The following is a 20,183-nucleotide window of genomic DNA, read 5'->3' on the forward strand; positions in this document are numbered from 1 at the left end:
TTTGAAACTATCAAATGTTATATGGTACATGGACCATGTGGTGCTCGAAATCCGCAAGCACCATGTATGGAAAATGGTAGATGCACTAAGAGATACCCTTGAGCTTTCACAGAAACAACAACTATGGATCAAGATGGATACCCTATCTATCGTCGTCGCAATAATGGTCAAGTACATACTGTGAGAGGGCAAGAAGTTGATAACAGGGATGTCGTACCATACAATGCATATCTTTTAAAACTTTTCAACTGTCATATAAATGTGGAAGTTTGTGCCGGAATGAGATGTGTCAAGTACATACATAAGTACATTTATAAGGGTTATGATCGTACAACGATGGTGTTAGGAATGATAAATGAGATTCAACAATATCTCGATGCAAGGTATATTGGACCTCCAGAAGCTGCTTGGCGAATATTTGGTCATCCTTTGCATGCAGAGATGCCAACAGTTGTACGATTGACACTTCATTTACCTGGAATGCATCGTGTTATTTTTAACCTAGAAGAGTCATTACAAACGATTCAATCTAGAGCTGGTCAACAAATGTCAACTCTTACTGGCTTCTTTGCATATTGTGCTGCCAGTGAAGATGAATGTCCATTCACTTATCAAGAATTTCCACAACATTTTGTTTGGCTCAAGTCAGAAAAGAGATGGAAATCAAGAGAAAGGGGATATGCAATTGGTAGAATGTACTTTGCAAGCCCTAATTGTGGCGAAAGATTTTATCTACGTTTGTTACTAACCGTTGTCAAAGGACCAAAGTCGTTTCAATCTTTACGCACGGTCGATAATGTTGTGCATGATACATTTAAATTAGCATGTGTTGCAAGGGGGCTTTTAGAAGATGATGAAGAATGGATACAATGCTTGAAAGAGGCTGCAGTCATAAAAACTGGATATCAATTGAGGAGATTGTTTAGTATTATTCTCACCCAGTGTTCTCCACTAAATCCATGTGCATTATGGAATCAATTTTCAACGCATATATGTGATGATCTTGCATATAAGATTTGTACATTGTTTGTCATTTCTAAACCAACTGAGGCTCAAATTGAAGATTATGGTCTCCATCTTTTGAATCAAATGCTTCATGAATCAGGCAAAAGTTTAATTGACTTCCCACCCATGCCACAACCTACCGCAAATTGGAGTGCAGTAGTTGGTAATCGATTGATAGTTGAACATCAACAATTGCAGAGTAAGGCACAACATGAAGATCCACAAATTACTATTGATTGTCTCAATAATGGACAGTGGAATGCTTATAATACAATCACTTCTTCAGTTTTCCAAAATAAAGGAACTGTTTTCTTTCTGAATGGGGGTGCAGGAACAGGGAAAACATTTCTATACAATACGATTGCATTAAAATGTCATAGCCTTGGGCATATCGTTGTTATTGTGGCTTCGTCTAGAATTGCATCACTGTTACTGGTAGGAGGTCGCACTGCACATTCAACATTTTTTATTCCGTTAGATGTATTGGAAAATTCACTTTGTGGGTTTAGCAAACAATCATTACAAGCTGAGTTATTTAGAGAAACAAAACTCATAATTTGGGATGAAGTTCCTATGCAGCATAGACATTGTGTTGAGGCGGTTGATCGTACATTGAGGGATATTTGTGATAGTGAAAAGCCATTTGGGGGTATTACTGTTGTTCTTGGAGGAGACTTTCGACAAATCTTACCAGTTATACCCAAAGGAGTTCATGAGCAAATTGTGAATGCATCATTAAGACACTCTGTTCTATGGAAGCATATATATATCTTGACTTTGGATTTGAATATGCGCTTGAATCATGAAGGCTATGAAAATGCTAATTTTGCAAATTTCTTGATGGAGGTAACACTACTTTAACCTATATTATATAGATTATTTTAAATTAATAAATTGTGCTTACACTTACTTTTTTATTGGTTTCACTTTTTTTTAGATTGGGACCAATCCTCAAGAAATTGTTAACCTTCCATCAACAATACACAAATGTCAAGATTTGAATGAATTACTCTCTACAGTTTATCCACAATTGAATACGATAGAGACGTCAACCCCAACATTTTTAACTGAACGCACAATTCTGTCTGCACGTAACGATGATGTTAGTGACATTAATACTACTGCGTTGAATATCTTTCCAGGGAGATTATATACTTATCTTGCAGCAGATAAAATGTCCGAAGATAATGAAATTGATCCTACCATTACAAATAGATATCCTAATGAATATTTAAATTCATTGGATCCTCCTGGGTTGCCAACTTTTAAGTTAGAGTTGAAAGTGGGTTGTCCTATAATATTGTTGAGAAACATTGCACCGAAAGATGGACTATGTAATGGTACAAGATTGATGGTTACTAGGTGCGACACTCGCATAATTGAAGCTCAAATTTTAACTGGAGAAAATTTTGGTAATTTGGCATTTATACCAAGGATATCTTTGACACCATCTTCTTCAGAAATGCCTTTCCAAATGACAAGACGTCAATTTCCAGTCCGATTGGCATATGCCTTGACCATTAATAAATCTCAAGGACAATCTGTGAAATTTGTTGGGGTTGATTTGCGTATACCAGTGTTTAGCCATGGGCAATTATATGTGGCATTGTCTAGATGTACATCCTTTGATCGTATAAGTATTCTCCTCCCTAAAGATAATTTGGATTCTACTACAAATATTGTTTATCCTGAAGTATTGTTGTAGTATTCTATGCAGATTAAATGACGTTTTTTTAGAAGGTAACCACGTAGATTTATTTCTGTTGATTATATAACTTTTTAAAAAATTTCAATTTAATAATAATTTGAAATTTGGACTTTTGTAGGATTGGACCAAAAAATCCATGGAGCTTAAAAGGAGAAATACGACTACCTTGCTTCGATGGGGATGTAATAAGGTAATTTCAATCTGAAAGTATTTTTACATGTATATTTCCAACAAATGTACTAATTTATATTTTTTTTGTTTCCACAAATTACCAGATTGTTGTGCATATTCCTCATTGGGGATACATAAAAGTTGATACAAAGACTTTTTGGAAAGTAATGTGGAGGAAGTTTGGGTAAACGCATATTTGAAGACATGTTATTGACACATCTTTTGTAAAGCATACATATTTTTGGTGTATGACAATATAATTTTTGGTGTATGACATGTTAGTGACACATCTTTTGTAAAGCATACATCTTTTGTAAAGCTTTAACCCACTTTTTGTAAAGTTTTAACCTACCCTTTTGGTGTATGACAGTATAACTTTATTTCTGTTTTTTATTCAGTGTTTACACTTTTTTTTACTGCCTTTTATATTTTGATATGCAATATAACTTTAAATCTTATATGTTTGTTTCTTAATTTGCATTAAGATTAGGGAGAGTTGTTATTTTATTTGAGTTTTGTAGAGCGTGTAATACAAGCAAAATTGTTATAAGTTCTTTAAGAAGAAAAATATTTCAATATATTTTTTCAGTATCTTTAAAAAAAATGACACAAACTTTATAAATCTCAACATAATACGTATAAATTATAACTACATTTTAATCTTAAAATTATTTACACCGTGCCTTTAGGCACGGGCATACGCTAGTATATATATATTATAATAAAAGTGTATAAGAGTATAATAGACCACATAATACTATTGTAATATAAGTTCAAAATGTATGGTATTAGACCATCTCCAACGGTGAACCAAACCCAGCATCAAATTCAAATTTTGATGAAAAACCTACTTTTTCAAGCTCCAACCGTTGCACCAGATTGATATCAAAATGAGATTTCAGCAAAAAAAAGCATCAAACTGAGAACGAGACATAGATTTTACCAAATCACTGTTACTGACCGTTGAAAGAGGTACACCGGTCAACCAGCCGATTGCCCGGCTGGTTGACCAACCGGTCAACCAGTAAAAGATTCAAACAGTTCAGAAAAAAAGTTCAAACCGTTAAAAAAAAAAAAAAAAATTGCCTAACCGGTCGACCACCCCGATCGTCCCGAAAAAGTTCAGAAAGTTCAAAAAAAAGTTCAGACAATTCGCCAAAAAAAAAAAAAAAAATTTTTTGCCTAACCAGTCAACCGGCCGGTCGACCACCCGGTTGTCCCGGGATAGATTTGGTGAAAGGTGAACCGTTGGAGCAAGTGGTATCAAATGTAGTGAAATGGGTCATTTTTGACTCAAATTTGGTGAAAAATTTGAGTCACCGTTGGAGATGCTCTTAAAATCTAAATGAAATTTATAAATAAATTTTCCTTACGTATAACTTAAATTGTGAAATTCTTTTTATTTTTTATTTTTAAAAAAAATCTAAATCGTAATCCGGGTTGTGTAGTCTCAAAAAATTGAGAAATTTTAATATACATATCCTTAATTATGTCATTTTTTTTAATAATAATTAATTTTTTTTTTTTAGTTATGACATTATTTTAGAGGTTGTATGAGATAATTTAAATAAATATATTTTTACTTTTTATAAAAAAAAGTACAAAGTAATAGAGAGATGATATAATTCAAATAAGATAATAAAAAAAAATAAAAAGATGTGCTAAAATAGCACATGTCAAACAATCTCTCATAATTCATCAATTCTTTAATTATATCTCATATTGTATTAGTTATAATATATATATATATATATATATATTTAGTTATAACTCAAAAGTATAAAATTTTACAATTTTACTTTTTAATTATAATGTGGATATGATATACACTTTTTTTAAGAGAGCTTTTTTGATAAATCCATTTTCTAAGAGCTTTATTCCATCCAACCCATATTCTTTTTGACTATTCCATTAGGTCCAATTTGAGATAAGAAGACCAAAATACCATTTTTATCTACTTATCTTCCATTTAGTTCACATTATTTTCTTATGTTTCAATAAGTCCTATGGATGACATAATTACCAAAATACCCTTAATGTGAATGTTCACACCGTCAATATAAATGTTTATATCGTCAATGTATAGGGGCCTGGCTCATGTCGATCCTCATGGGTGCCGGGAAAAATTCGAGTCGGGCCGAGCCGGCCCGCAAGCCAAAAAAATAGGTCCGACCCGGCCCGTTGATAATATGAATATTCACATTGACAAGTTAACATTCACATTGATAGGAGTGTAAAATTGGCCTGCGGCCCGTGGGCAGCCCGAAACCAGCCCGTCGCCCGGGGCGGGCCCGTTCACAATATGAATATTCACATTAATATATTAACATTAACATTAACATTGACAACAGTGTAAAATTGGCCCATGACCCGTGGGCAGCCCGGGCCCGGCCCGGCCCGTTGACAATGTGAATATGACATGTTAACATTCACATTGATAGGAGTGTAAAATTAGCCCGCGGCCTGTGGCCGGCCCGAAACCCGCCTGCGGCTCGTGGGCTACCCTTGGCGGGCCCGGCCCTACCCGTTGATAATGCAAATATTCACATTGATATGTTAACATTCACATTGATAAGAGTATAAAATTAGCCCGCGCCCCGTGGCTGCCCGAAACTAGCCCACGGCCTGTTGACAATGTGAATATTCACATTGACATATTAACATTCACATTGATAAGAGTGTAAAATTGACTCGCGTCCCATGGGCGTCCCGGGGCGAGCCCGGTCCGGCCCGTTGACAATGTGAATATTCACATTGACATATTAACATTCACATTGATAGAAGTGTAAAATTGGCCCATGGGCGGCCCGAAGCCCACCCGCTGCCCAGGGCGAGCCCGGCCCGGCTCGTTGACAATGTGAATATTCACATTGACATATTAACATTAACATTGATAAGAGTGTAAAATTAGCCCGTGACCCATGGGCAGCCCGAAGCCCGGCCCCGGGCCGACCCGGGCCCGGCCCGTTGACAACGTGAATATTCACATTGACATGTTAACATTCACATTGATAAGAGTGTAACATTAGTCCGTGCCCCATGGCTGCCCGAAACACGCCCACAGCCCGTGGGCGGCCCCAGGCGGGCCCGGCCCGGCCTGTTGACAATGTGAATATTCACATTGACATGTTAACATTCACATTGATAAGAGTGTAAAATTGACTCGCGTCCCATGGGCGGCCCGGGGTGGCCCGGGTTTGGGTCCGGGCCTACCCCGGGTGAGCTTCGGGCAGCGGACAAGTGCCAAACCCGGGCCACCCCGGGTGAGCTTCGGGCAGCGGACAAGTTTTACACTCCTATCAATGTTAATGTTAACATGTCAATGTGAATATTCACATTGTCACGGGTCGGGCCAAGCCCGCCTCGGGCTGCGATCGGGCTTCGGGCTGCCCACGGGCTGCGGGCTAATTTTACACTCCTATCAATGTGAATGTTAATATGTCAATGTGAATATTCACATTGCCAACGGGTCGGGCCCGCCCTGGCCCGAGGTCGGGCTTCGGGCTGCCCACGGGTCACGGGCCAATTGTACACTCTTATTAATGTAAATATTCACATTGTCAACAGGCCGGGCCGGGCCCGCCCCGGGCCGCCCACGGGCCGTGGACGGGTTTCGGGCAACCACGGGGCGCGGGCTAATTTTACACTCCTATCAATGTGCATGTTAACATGTCAATGTGAATATTCACATTGTCACGAGTCGGGCCAAGCCCGCCTCGGGCTGCGGTCGGGCTTCGGGCCGCCCACGGGCTACGAGCCAATTTTACACTCTTATCAATGTGAATGTTAACATGTCAATGTGAATATTCACATTGTCAACGGGCCGGGTCGGGCCCACCTCGAGCCGCGGGCGGGCTTTTGGCCGTCCATGGGCCGCGAGCCAATTTTATACTCTTATCAATGTGAATGTTAACATGTCAATGTTAGGGCTGGGCATAGGGTCATCCGAACCGCCCAAACCGCCTTACCCGATCCGAACCGCGCATGTATGGGCGGTTTCGCAAACACATTAGGGTAGGGTGCGGTTTGGATTTTATGTAAATTTCGGGTTGCGGGTTTGACCCGCACCCGCCCAACCCGCCCGCATAAAACTTTTTTTTTTTTTTAATCTGATCTGATCTAACCGTTCAAAATAACCACTATTTTTTTCCTTCAAATCTGATCGTCCAAAACAAGACAAACCCTAATCTAATCAAACTCACACACTCACACTCACTCATCAGAGAACTGTATCTCCTCTCCTCCTCTCGGTCTCTCTCTCACTTTCACTCGCGATTTTGATCTGCGCACTCAGTGATCGAGTCTCTCTCTCACAAGATCGACCGATCAATCGACCTCATCGCACACAGGTAAAGCCCCTCTCTCTGATCTCTGTCTATGTCTCTCTCTCCCCGATCTTTGGTTTTTTTTTGAACATATTGAGATCTGTCTCTCTCTGATCTGTCTCTCTCAATATCTCATCTCCCCCACTCTCTCATCTCACAGTCTCCTACTCTCTGGTTTTGCATCTACACCGATCGGCTCTCTCTCACAGGTAAGCCTCTCTCTCTCTCTCTCTCTCTCTCTCTCTCTCTCTCGCCCCGATCTCTGTTTGTGTTTGTTTGTTTAGAAATAGGGATTATCAGTTCATGAATCAGTTCAAATAGGGATTATCTGGAATGTCTGTTCAAATATTGAAATCGGTTCATAAATTTGTTTAAATAGGGATTATCAGTTCAAATATTGAAATCAGTTCATAAACAGAGATCTGTATTTTTGGAACAGATCTGTATTTTTATTTATTTTTTGTTAGAGATCTGTTTTAGAGCTTTATCTGTGGTGCCAAACTTGGAATGTCTGTGTTTATTTATTTTATTTTATTTTTTGTTGCAATAGATCTGTATTTTTGGAATTAAATCTGGGTATTGGATTGAATTAAATCTATGGTATTGGATTGAATATTGAATGTAGAATTTTCAATGTAGCATTTTTTTTATTTGGGTTATGAATGATGAATGTAGGATGAATGTAAGTTAATGATGAATGTAGATTTTGAGTGATTTGTTTAGATTTCGAATTGAATTTGTTGTGTTTTTTATTTTGTAAGTTTTTTATAAGTTTTAATTCATTAATTATTAATGTTGGAGCATTTTATAAAATATGAGGAAAAATGTCCAAAATAAAGATTGACAAAATGGGAGGAAAAAAAAGGGTTTAAAAATAATTTTTGAAAAAAAATTCAATCCGCAAACCGCCCGAAACCGCCCGCACATCCGCCAACCCTATCCGCACAAACCGCAAACCGCATTGCGGGCGGTTGCAGGTTGACTTTTCCCCAAACCGCATAGATGCGGGCGGGTCCAAACCGAACCGCAAACCGTCCCAAACCGAACCGCGGACACCCCTAGTCAATGTGAATATTCACATTGTCAACGGGCCGGACCGGACCCGCCCATGGGCCGCGGGCGGGTTTCGCACCGCCACGGGACGGGGGCCAATTTTACACTCCTATTAATGTGAATGTTAACATGTCAATGTGAATATTCACATTGTCAACGGGCCGGGCCGGGCCGAGTCGGGCCCGTCCTGGGCTGCTGTCTAGTTTTATACTCTTATCAATGTGAATGTTAACATGTCAATGTGAACATTCACATTGTCAACAGGCCGGATCGGGCCCGCCCACGAGCCGTGGGCAGGTTTCGAGCAGCTACGAGGCGCGGGCTAATTTTACACTCCTATCAATGTGAATGTTAACATGTCAATGTGAATATTCACATTGTCAACGGGTCAGGCCGGGCCCGCCCCGGGCTGCGGGCGGGCTTTTGGGCGCCCATGGGCCGCGACCCAATTTTATACTCTTATCAATGTGAATGTTAACATGTCAATGTGAATATTCACATTGTCAACGGGCCGGACCGGGCTCGCCCCAGGCCGCCCATGGGCCGCGGGCGGGTTTCGCGCCGCCACGGGATAGGAGCCAATTTTACACTCCTATTAATGTGAATTTTAACATGTTAATGTGAATATTCACATTGTCAACGGCCCGGGCCCGCCCTGGCTCGCGGGCGGATTTTGGGCCGCCCACGGGCCAATTTACATTCCTACAAATGTGAATTTTAAAATATGAATGTTCACATCATTAAATTGCTAATCGTTGAAAAAATATTTATAAGGGTATCAAAATTAAATATAAGGGTATAAGTGTCCAAGAAAATAGTGTAAATCAAGAAAATGGACTTCATGGAATAAAACTATACTAAATGGGTTAAAAAATTATTTCATGAACTTCTTGAGTTAAAACACTTTTAAATTGGACTTATCAATAAAAATTCCTTTTTTTAAGGGTAGGTATCGGGGCAAAAATATACCAACCCGACCCAATATTAAGATTTGAACCAAAATATCCAGGCAAGGCAACGCATTAGGGTTCATTCCTTGCCCTCAGCCGCGGAAATTGAGGTGAGTCCTCCTACTCCCTACCCTATCTCATATGTTCTTTGAGTTTGAAGACTCTGTTCATCATCTCAGTACTGAACTTTATGTGTTGCAAAATCATTATCAAATTTTTCTATCACATTTAAGAGTTTCTCTTCTTCTCCTTTGTTTTTTTGTTTGTTTGTTTGTTTTTTTTGTTTTTTTGTTTTTTTTGTTTTTTTTTTTTTGAGGTACAATAGTTAGTGTTGGAAAAAAATATGATCTTGAGGCATATTTTCATGAAGTAAAACGGTGATCAGTATGAACCACCCAGCAAAATATTTAGGAATTCACCTTCTTAGAAGTAGGTTTACTAGATAAATTCCTTCTTTCTTTGTTTATATTAGTTTTTTTTGGGGATTTTTTTTTGGGGGAAAATATGATACTGAGGCATATTTTTCTTGAAGATATGACAATTATTTTATGAAATGGTGATCAGCATGAACAACCTAGCAAAAAAATTATTCAATTAACAATGGAAAACAAAAGGGGCTGTGATTGTGAGCATTAGTTTTTTTTTGGAATTTTTTGGGGAGAGAAATATGATCTTGAGGCATATTTTCATGAAAGCAGTTTAGAAGGCATGACAATTATTTTATACAACGGTGATCAACATAAACCACCTAGCAATAAAATTATTCAATTCACTACGGAAAACAAAGGGTTGTGAAAGGGATTTAAGTACGTAAACCAAATTTCTAAGAAAGGGGAAGTTCTAAAATTTTTGGGCAGTTGTTCACCTACCTATATGAAGCTGGGGATTTCCGGAAACTTCCTCCCTGTTGCATGTTTGCCTATTCGGCGTCACACCTCACAGTGTGAGTGTTCAAATACCTTGAAGTTGGGTTTTCCAAAAAGAGGTGGGGAGGGGTATGTTTGGGTGGTGGAGTGATAGTGTGGGGAAGCATAGTAGGAAGGCATGGCTCTTGGCTCCACTATGCTTGATGTGGCTTATTTGGAGAAAGGGTGTGGAGGAATGTGTGTATAATGTGAAGAGCACATTTTTTGTTTATTTTGTATGGTTGGCTTTTCAAGAATGGCATACCTATATGGGATAATTTGGTTGATTTGTAAATTCATTAAGTTGTGTTTGGATGAAGGATTTGAGGGAGAAGTTGTGGAGTAAAAGAAAAAGGAAGGGAGAAGTGGGAAAAAAAATTTAACTTCTATTTCATTCAATTTCCTTCTTTCTCTTCACAAATCACTTCTCAAATCCTTGATTCAAACCAAACACAGACTTTGTCTTGGAAAGAGTCTTTCGATTTTGTTTAGGCGAATATACATACCTTCTTTTTGGGCTGTATGAGGTTATCAATGCTTAACCACCTCTCTTTTGTATAGGGTTTTCCCTTTCATTTTTGTTAATGAAATTCTGTTACTTATCCCCCAAAAAACAAGAAGAAGAAGAAAACGACTTTTAATGGGTTAATGTGTCATGACCATTGGACAATAAATTTGACCGTGCTGGAACTTTTTATTTCTTAAATTAATGGACCTTCAACCTCATTGAACCTCTTCAAAATCGTGTCACTAATCTGATTGTGTTTCTTTCATCTGATGTATGGTTTATATAGCAGGAAATTTACCATGGTCATCAGTAACTGACTACCGTGGGGCCATGAGCTACGGCTCCTTTAAAGATGTTATTTGATCTTCTATGACCAAATAAATTATCATAATTTTATTTATTAAAAAAAAACTAATGCTTAAATTTTTTGTTTAATTCTCTCATGTAATTTCATACCTCTTTCTACTCTCTTTTGAATTTCATATGGCCTTTGATTTAACTCGGTTCATGACATCTTTGACTTAGATCTAATATCTAACATAGATTTGGATGTTAATACAGTATTTCAAGTTCATCTTGCTTTTCTAGAGCTGCACTCAGGTGATATAGCACCATGCAAGGCAATGAAAGCACCACTTCTATGGAGATTGAAAAAGTTTCATCTGAACCAAGACCAGTATCTTTTCCGTCAAAGCTAGCCTTTGAAAGCTCATGAGATAAGTGAAGGTCAGGTTCAGTTTTGGAAAGTTTCTGTTCCGCCACATCGCTATACACCCCTCAAGAAAGCATGGATGGAAATGTATACTCCAATATACGAGCAAATGAAGATTGACATCCGTATGAATCTCAAGGCCCGAAAGGTTGAATTAAAGACCAGATCAGACACACCCGATATCAGTAACCTCCAAAAGTGTGCAGATTTCGTTCATGCCTTCATGCTAGGGTTTGACGTGATAGATGCCATTGCCCTCTTGCGTATGGACGAGCTCTATGTCGAATCCTTTGAGATCAAGGATGTTAAAACCCTTCGAGGCGAGCACTTATCTCGTGCCATTGGTAGGTTGTCTGGTAAAGGAGGGAAAACAAAGTTTGCTATTGAGAACTCTACAAAGACGCGGATTGTGATTGCAGACACCAAGATTCATATTTTAGGATCTTTTGCTAACATTAAAATTGCAAGGGATTCTCTCTGTAGCCTTATTTTAGGGTCCCCGGCTGGAAAGGTATATTCAAAACTTCGAGCAGTTTCTGCCACTGGCGGAAAGGTTTTGATATGCATATTTTTCCATTATTTGGGGCTCTGTCCGGAGAAAAAGTTTTGATCGTATTCTATAGAATTGAATGTTGTTGAGTACGATTCAACTTGATTTTAATTTTCTGCCACCTAATTGTATGCTATTGGATTTTGGCTTTGTAAACTTTGTCCGCTAAACCAAGCAATAGAATTCAATTGATTTTGCTTTGTTTGAAATTATTTTAAATTTGAGTAGTATGACTGGATATCATGACGTCCTGGTGATGACATTCATACGGGAGTTGTTAATTGCCCTAACATAACTTCATAGTTTTCTCCCGGGTGCTTAATTTGTTGATTTTACTTTGTTTGGCGTGAATTTTTTTGTTAAATGTACTCTTTTATAACTGCCGTTGGGTTTATCTCTTGCATCAGTAAATCCTTGCATAGAGACATGCGCCTTTGTGATTGATTCCCATCTCATAAATACGTCATCAAACTTTCCAAGGGGATGAGGTATTATGCAAATTTGGATAAGTTCTTCTATTTGGTGTAGGCCTGCTAGAACCTCCATATCGTCCAGTGCCTCCTCGGTTGGCCATTCTACCTTAATGCAAATTTCTACTGTTAAAAAAAAGAAAAACTTCTTTGGACCCCTTAGTTAATTTCAAAAAAAGAAAAGGAAAAAAAAGGAGGCACTCCACTTGATACTAAAATTAGCCCTCCAACTCTCACAAACTCTAACCGACCTCCATCCATCACCACAACCTCTGGTTGCCACGTCCTAGCCCCTCCTCCCCACCCTCCTCCGTTCCCCCCAAAACCCTTTAAAACGGCCCCACCCCCTTTACACCACCCTTCTCTGCCACCCTACCCCAGCCTATTCGTCACTGCCTGTCTTCACCACCACGACCTCTGCAGGATACTTGAAATTGCGAGAGAGAGAGAGAGAGAGAGAGAGGGAGAATGTGGGGGAAGTAGGGGGACGTGGTGGTTGAGGTTGCCAGGGAGAGGTACTGGTTTGTAATTCTCATTATGCTACGTGGGAACAGATTATTCGTAGATCTGAGTTGTTGAAATTGTTTCTTATTGGTATGAATGTGAACCTTACCTTCTATTCAAGAACATAGGAAAGTTTTAATGCCTTAACATGTACCAAGACTGAAGGCATTCCTTCCCCTGCAATCTGTTTTTGGCTCTTTCTCCTTGGTTATTCTAGTGTATTTATTGAATTATTCACACTGGCTGTTAGTTGCAGCTGCATTATTCAAAATTGTTCTGTTTGGAGAAAACAGGGCAAACAATGATCAGGAAGCCACTCAACTGCCTCGTCTTATTTGCTTCACTTGCTGGCAAGTCTGCTTTATTCTCCATCTGCAGGAATCTATAACATCTGCCTTGAAAACATATGAGACGGCTACTTGAGTTGGAGCAAATCTCTTTGCGACCATTGTTTTCATAATGAAGGTTGCTGCAAAGATAATAAGCATCTAGGTTGTGGAAATGTACTTTCATACACACAAAGGAAAGAGAAGAACAGAAAGAAAATCAGAGTGGAAACCCAAAAGAGCTCTCCAAAATCTTAAAACTAATTATTTCATTTAAATACAACATTCTGTAAACAGACACTATCAACCCCCAATGAATGTTAGGGCATAAAAAATTTGAGTTACAGAAATCCCAATTTTTGGGGATAAATTTTTGTTATGGAAATCAATTTTGGACCCACAACATGTTGGAAACTCAGGAGACTAAAACCAGCTTCAGCCCCCAAAAAGATACCCAGCTGCCTGGTCTTCATTACCATCAAAAAATTTTAGAGCTTGTATCACTGCCTCTCTTCCAAACCCTAGCTCAACAAGCTTTGCAACTTTGGCTTCAAATTCAGGGCCCTGCAGACAAAACAACCCTCAATTAAGACCTGATAGTGCTAATAAATCATGATTTCAATCAAACCCATATGCACCCTTTTTGGGGTGCATATGGTAAGAATGAAGATTAATGTGCAGCAAATAATATATGACCAAAGAATGTAACTAATACTGAATTTTTGCAAGACATTAGCAGCACACTGAAATTATTAGCTGTAAATCACCTGTGACAAGTCAGGTGCTCTACCTGCAGTCCATAACAAAACAAAAAAATGGCACCATAAGTCAAATTCACTTGCGAGAGAGCAATAAAATTGTATAATAGAAGAACCAAAAAAAAAAAAAAAAAACAAGAGTCAAGATCAACTCTAGTTACTGAGGGTTAACATCAATATCTTGAAAGGTCCCCTTTCATCAAGGTATTACATGAGGACAGTATCCAACATTTTCACTTTTAGATTTGATTGCATCAGACCTTCACCCAAAAAGATAGCATGCACACTCTCTTTAGGTTAAAAGAATCAAAACTGTCCGTGTTTTAACAAACCAAAAGCTGGTCCCAATGATTTTTAAAATTTTGATGGAAATAAGAGGTAAAGGAGCCAGTTTTGCAGTTGTACTTCACCAAAGAGCTCATTTTGAGCTCAACAGGTATATGGTATTAGCAAATTGAAGCATTAGATTGCAAAAAGAAAGCATAATAATCCATGCTAAAGCATGCATGCCATAAGAGTTTGTATGACTTTGGAACTAACCAGAAGTTTGTATGTTGCTATTCTCTCTTGTTCCAGATATAACCTGAAGAATCACAGGAGAACAAAGCCAAAATTATATTAAGGCACAGGCCCAAAACTGACAGATCTTAAAACATACTAGATGGTAGGATGAATTCATGACCTCAACTACGAAAATATGCAGAAGGAAGAGATGCAAGGTGGGTACCATGATTGTAGGTGCCACAAAATCTTTGAAATTTTTTAAAAACACAAGTGACTCATCACTTTCTGTATGACCAAAGATAATTTCATGCTAGTCAACTACATCATTATCAGAGATGTCGAACAGAACAATCCTATATTCTACATTAAAAAAAGAAAAGAAAAAAAACTACTCCCTTCAAAGTCCAAACTCTCGCACCTAATGCATGAGGCTTTCCAGTTTCTTAAAATTTTCATTTCCATAAATAATCAATGTTCTAGTGCAATTCAAATGGAAAAATAAAAGACTACATCAAATGAGATTGATAACTGTATTTAAAAACAAGAAAAATAACTATACATACAACTGCAAAATTTTGCAATTCTTCTATTCAACTCTAGACCTGTGAAGTCGTACAGCAAACATTTACCAGGTATGAATTTGAGCATTTAATAAATGGCATTTTTTTCCAAAGAAAAAAGAATACAGCACATATGATAAACCATCATGAAATGAAATTGTCACAGTAAGATCTATTTAGTGAAAGAACATGGTCAAGATTTGATAGTATTCCTTACTTGGGTTCCCGAGCTAGAAGCTTGCTTTGAATACCTCTCATCGTCCAGATAACTAGATGGAATGTCTTTTTCTGTAATAAATTTGAACTGTAAGCTTTTTCCCAAAACAAGGTTAATCATAAGAGGATCCAAAATTTCATATTCATATGAAAGCAAATCAGGCATTCAATTTAAAAGAAGAAACTAGTAAAAGAGTGAGTAACTCCAAACTAGTAAACCAAAGTGAGGAAAACACAAAACCAACCTTGCAAAAATGGTACTGAAACCTCTCCTCCACCTACTCTCAAGACATTCTCCTTCAAATCAATCATGCACTGCAACCAGTAGCTATTTGGATTAAAAAAATAATTGATTTAGTCAGCTTAAAAGAAAGAGTATGTTACCTGGTGCTTACGAAGCATATCCAGGCCGAAAAGGAAATCCATATTGGGAGAATCCAGAACCAAGAAGGAACAAGGGTAAAATGCACTCCCAATCTAAACATGGTTTTTGGAACGGAATAAAAAAAAATGAAATGTTAGCATACAAGCTTACAATCTCACACACAAACGCGCGCACAAACATGCACACACACACACATCCCAAAAAACAAAAAAAAAAAAGGAAGAAGAAGAAGATGATGCATAGATGTTTCATCTTTCATAGTTGAAAGTTTGTAAAGTGAAATGGCATGCATGTCATATATTCATCAACATATTTCAGACTAATAATATATAAGTGTAAGAGAGCAATAGAAAGATCTGTCTCCCAGACTCCCAGTAATTAAAAATGAAGGCAAGCACAATATTCTTCTGCATCTTGCTTAGTGATACACAAACAGAACAAAGATATGAATAAGCATGGAGTGCAGAGAAAAGAAAATTTTCAAACACCAGAGGTGAGATCATTGAATTACAAGAAGTCAATCTCCCATATCCACACTTCAATGTACTTTGCAAGTCAAAAGAATAGCTAAAAAAAAAATAAGCATGCAACACATCAGATTATCCCTATACACAAGCAGGCATCCGTGCATTCACACACACATACAAGTGCATTACCTTGATTGGAGCAACATGTATCCGACCTAGTATCTCTGTCTGACCAACCCCATGAGCAATGCCCTTGTAACGTTGATCTAGAAGTCTCAACAATCTGAAAGAGGACATTATCGGTGACAATGAACCTATAGTTCACTCAGATCTTAAATATAATTATTTTATAGATAATTAGATATTTTAAATATAATATCATGTTACGTTACTATTTTTTCTATTAAGAAAATAGAGGTGTTATAGAACAACCAATGCTAATAGGAAGCAAGATACAATTATTTACAAGCACAATAGCACTAACCCACAGCGCTCAGCACAGCTTTTAGATATGATTGTTGACTGAGCACCACTATCAACAAATGCCTGAAGGAAGTGAAGCAAAAAGTCCATAATCATTTAAAGCAAGCAACAGGATAGAGGATTATAAATTTGTAACATAAAAAGGTAACAAGTGACACTACTCAAGAGTGACCAACTAAAATTTCTAAACTGTGACCTTTGTGCAACAATAAGTCAATGGATTAATCAAGAAAAACAGGAGATAGAGAAGTTTTTTAAAAAACATATTTAAGACAATGTAAGCTTGTTCCACGAGAGAGAAGAATGTCTAGCAAGCAGTACAAGACACAAAGGGCTCTAACCGCAAGTGAGTTCAAAATGAGAGAGAGAATATAAAATGAAAGTAAAAATGTAAAAGCATGGAAGCAAAACTTGTCACTACCTTCAAAGGGACACCATTAACTTCCATGTCAACATACAACATGACCTGAAAAGTTGCATGTGAAATCAAAAAATTGTTTACCAAGAAATGATAAAAAGTGAGTTTTACAAGTAGCAGGTATACATACCACCCTTGCAAAACCTTCAGGATTGTGTTCTAGTGCAGCAGCCCAATTCTCATCAATGCCTTTCTGCAAACCATGTAGCGAAAATGCAAAGAGCCAAACGAGTAGTTATTAGAAGAACAAATTGATTCTACAAGGAAATATATAGTGCAAGAAAGGTCAACCAAGCAATTTTGTTTTTTTTTTTGGAAGGAGGGGGGGGGGGGGGGGGGGGGGGGGTTAAAAAAAAAAAAAAAGGAAAAACAAAAAACAGTAGTAGTGGTAAAATATATAATAATAATAACAACCAACCTGGCGAATTGCAGCTTCAATTTTCTTTTGTGCTTCCACATCAAAGGGATCAGCATAGAGAAGTGCCTGTGATGCAGAATAAAGAGAGCATGAGTGAATCAGCTACACATATGGTCAGTTTAAATGGTTATAACTAACCTTTGTACCTAAGAAACATGGACAGTTCTAAGAAGTTGGTGTGTCTGTGTCAAACACCGACACTCATCGCACACTTCCCAACATGTGTCGGGAAGCTCCCAAGGAAATTCTATCTGATGAAGAGGTTTGAGTCACAGAAGCAGGTGGTTCAGTCACTCTACATTGATTTCTCTTTTATAAATAAATTACAAAGTAAATATACAGAAAATGTAACACTAAGAAAATGAGGGAGAAAAAAGAAAGAAAGTAAGAAAAGCTTATTTTCAGTTGTCATGTCTGTAAGCATTACTATAACTTAGAAAATTTTAAGAGAACACTAACATGTCTCAAAAAATAATCAGGTTAACATCATGAGGATTGCATGGTCAACTAAAATTATGAACCTGGCCGTAAAAAAATTGACTTCTTTTATGTACGTGTATAGTGACCAGATTTAAAGAATCCTTCACACGAGGCATGCATATATGTGATGCATGTAAGAAGATATGCTAGGCACACCTCAGGCTAAAATTTGGTTCATAAGGCTTACATAATTGATTTTGGCACAAGGAATTAAATAAGCACATCCCGTCAACATGATTTTCCCTAGCACCTTTGGAAAATTTTACTACTTTTATAAAATTATGACACCAAAAGTTGCAAAGAGTGAAGCAGAAACTAATTGATTCAATAAAACTTAAGGTAGTATGGCAAATTCTATAAACACCAGGAATTGAGGAAGGAAAATCAGTAATACAAGGAACCTACTAGCTCCTCTTCTTTTTGACGTTGTAATTCAGATCTTTGGCGATGACGCTCCCGTAAAGCATCCTGCAGTCTATTGAGATCGTTTCCAAGAAGAACTTGAGCAAGTTCACGATCAGCCTGTAGTTCAAAGAATAAAAATAACATTTGTAGAGTCAGCGGAACTCACTAGCTAGAGGTAAAAGAACAATTGAAGTCAATACCAATATAATGCATTAAAGGAACATTGGAACCCAAACACAGGATCTCAACTATCAATAAATATTAGATCCACTAGATATCAGTCAAAGCTATAGTTGTCAACTAATTTTTCTGACTGCCAACATTTTCACAAATGGAATGTACTATCTGGAATATACATATTTTACACATGTAAAGTTAGAAAATTGCTTCTTTTAATTTATTTATTTTTTTTTTTTTAAAAAAAAAAAAAAAAAACTCTACCTGAAACAGTTGTGCCATCATATTAGAATCTTGTCGGATATGCTGCTGGAAGGCTACAGGGTTTACAGCAGACCCATCTGGATTGAAGTCCAAGTCATTGATAGGAGCACTATCACAATGTTTATATGCATGTCAATTATCGTAAAAACATGGCTTCAATTGAATCACAATTATAAAACAAAAACCACAATAAGATGCACAAAATCATAACAAACTAAAGAGGATAGTGACAGAAAGTACACAAACAGTTAAATGAGCATAAAGCATGTGAAAGAGAAATATAAGCATAATCAATTTTTCTTCCTCGGTGAAAATTCCTGGTAGGTATTATAAAAAATACATAACCGCTCATTTTGTTTCTCACCAAATTTTACTATTTTAATTGAGAAACTACATTGCAAAACAAGACAGTTCTCTTTCTCTTCATTTCTTATCATTTTTCATCAAATCATAGACACATCCACACAACCCGTTAAACCCGTAAAGCTATGTTCTTTTACAATTCAAAGCTTGTCTCATAACTTGCACAATATACAAACCCATAAAAGAATGTAACAGAATTACCTAGAAGAAGAAGCATGTGAAACCATCATCACTAAATCTCCATCATTCACACCAAGACCACTCAATTTCTCAGCATTCCTCATCTCCTTTCCATTATAAAGCAGCTGTTGTTGCTGAATCGACACTTGAGTCTGCTCATAAACCAAACACCAAAATCTCAATCCTCTCATGCACACACACACATATATGCATATGTAGAGCGAGAAATCGATCTTACCTCGACCTCAAGCAGAGCTTTCAAGTTCTCAACCTGTCAATGAGATCAAAATTCACATTCAAACAACTAATAATCTCAAAAAAACGAAGTTGAACTAGGGTTTTGGAGATTACAGATTCGTCACAATCAACTTCTAAGGCGATGATCTGTTTGTCACCAGTCATTACAGTGATCTTCATCTTCTTTTTTGATACGATTCGATGTTTTGAATTATTCTTGTAAACAATGTGTTAAGATGCGATTATATGAATTTTTTTGCTTATAAAAAGAGGTCTCTTTTGTATCTTCTTTGCTTTGCTTTGCTTAGTCCCAAAGTTTTCTTGGACTCTGTTTTGTTTTCATTAAAGAAGTCATTTTCAACTTCGGAGGAGTCGCGTCACGTTTCTTTCCAACCAGCTCGAAAACTTGTAACCGTTTTTTTTTCCTTTCTTTCTATTTTTGTTTTCAAAAAATTTGAAAATAACGAGAAAATCGGTTGGTTACTATTTTTGTTTTCAAAATAAAAGTTTTGTTCATTTTTACGTGGGGAAGGATTCCCTGCTGTCACTGTTTTGAATTGGACAAGACTGTTTCGGTTCATCAAGTTCATTATGAATTTCATTTTGATAATTAAAATTTTTCATTTTGTCAGGTATGTCATATATTTCATTCATAAAAAAAATTAAATCGATCTAATAGCT

The 20,183-nt window shown here is 37.4% G+C and overlaps 1 protein-coding gene and 1 pseudogene across 3 annotated transcripts; one reads left to right on the top strand and one right to left on the bottom strand.

Annotated features, from left to right (window-relative positions):
- Positions 1 to 9,210: 9,210 nt before the first annotated feature.
- LOC114308409 (uncharacterized) lies at positions 9,211 to 12,096 on the top strand (annotated as a pseudogene). Its single transcript, XR_014336660.1, has 2 exons — positions 9,211 to 9,322; positions 11,187 to 12,096. The product of XR_014336660.1 is annotated as an uncharacterized LOC114308409 (transcript).
- Positions 12,097 to 13,413: 1,317 nt separating this feature from the next.
- Positions 13,414 to 19,983, bottom strand: LOC114308427 (protein DNA-DAMAGE INDUCIBLE 1). Of its 2 annotated transcripts, XR_003645479.2 has the most exons (17): positions 19,617 to 19,811; positions 19,504 to 19,536; positions 19,287 to 19,417; positions 18,723 to 18,831; positions 18,282 to 18,398; positions 17,397 to 17,462; positions 17,109 to 17,171; positions 16,982 to 17,026; positions 16,562 to 16,623; positions 16,267 to 16,360; positions 15,610 to 15,702; positions 15,471 to 15,540; positions 15,227 to 15,297; positions 15,013 to 15,051; positions 14,486 to 14,528; positions 13,955 to 13,977; positions 13,414 to 13,751 (listed from the first exon to the last, which is right to left on the bottom strand). XR_003645479.2 is itself a non-coding variant. In XM_028254012.2 (16 exons), the coding sequence occupies exons 1-16, from the start codon at positions 19,680 to 19,682 to the stop codon at positions 13,623 to 13,625; spliced, it is 1,215 nt and encodes a 404-aa protein (XP_028109813.2). In that variant the 5' UTR covers positions 19,683 to 19,983; the 3' UTR covers positions 13,414 to 13,622. The 2 variants fall into 2 exon arrangements, 1 of the variants encoding a protein (XP_028109813.2); XM_028254012.2 differs by lacking the exon at positions 15,013 to 15,051 and having other exon boundaries at positions 19,617 to 19,983.
- Positions 19,984 to 20,183: the final 200 nt, after the last annotated feature.

This window comes from Camellia sinensis, chromosome 7 (assembly GCF_055761805.1).
Source record: "Camellia sinensis isolate YWXY chromosome 7, ASM5576180v1, whole genome shotgun sequence".
NCBI classification, from domain to species: Eukaryota; Viridiplantae; Streptophyta; class Magnoliopsida; order Ericales; family Theaceae; genus Camellia; species Camellia sinensis.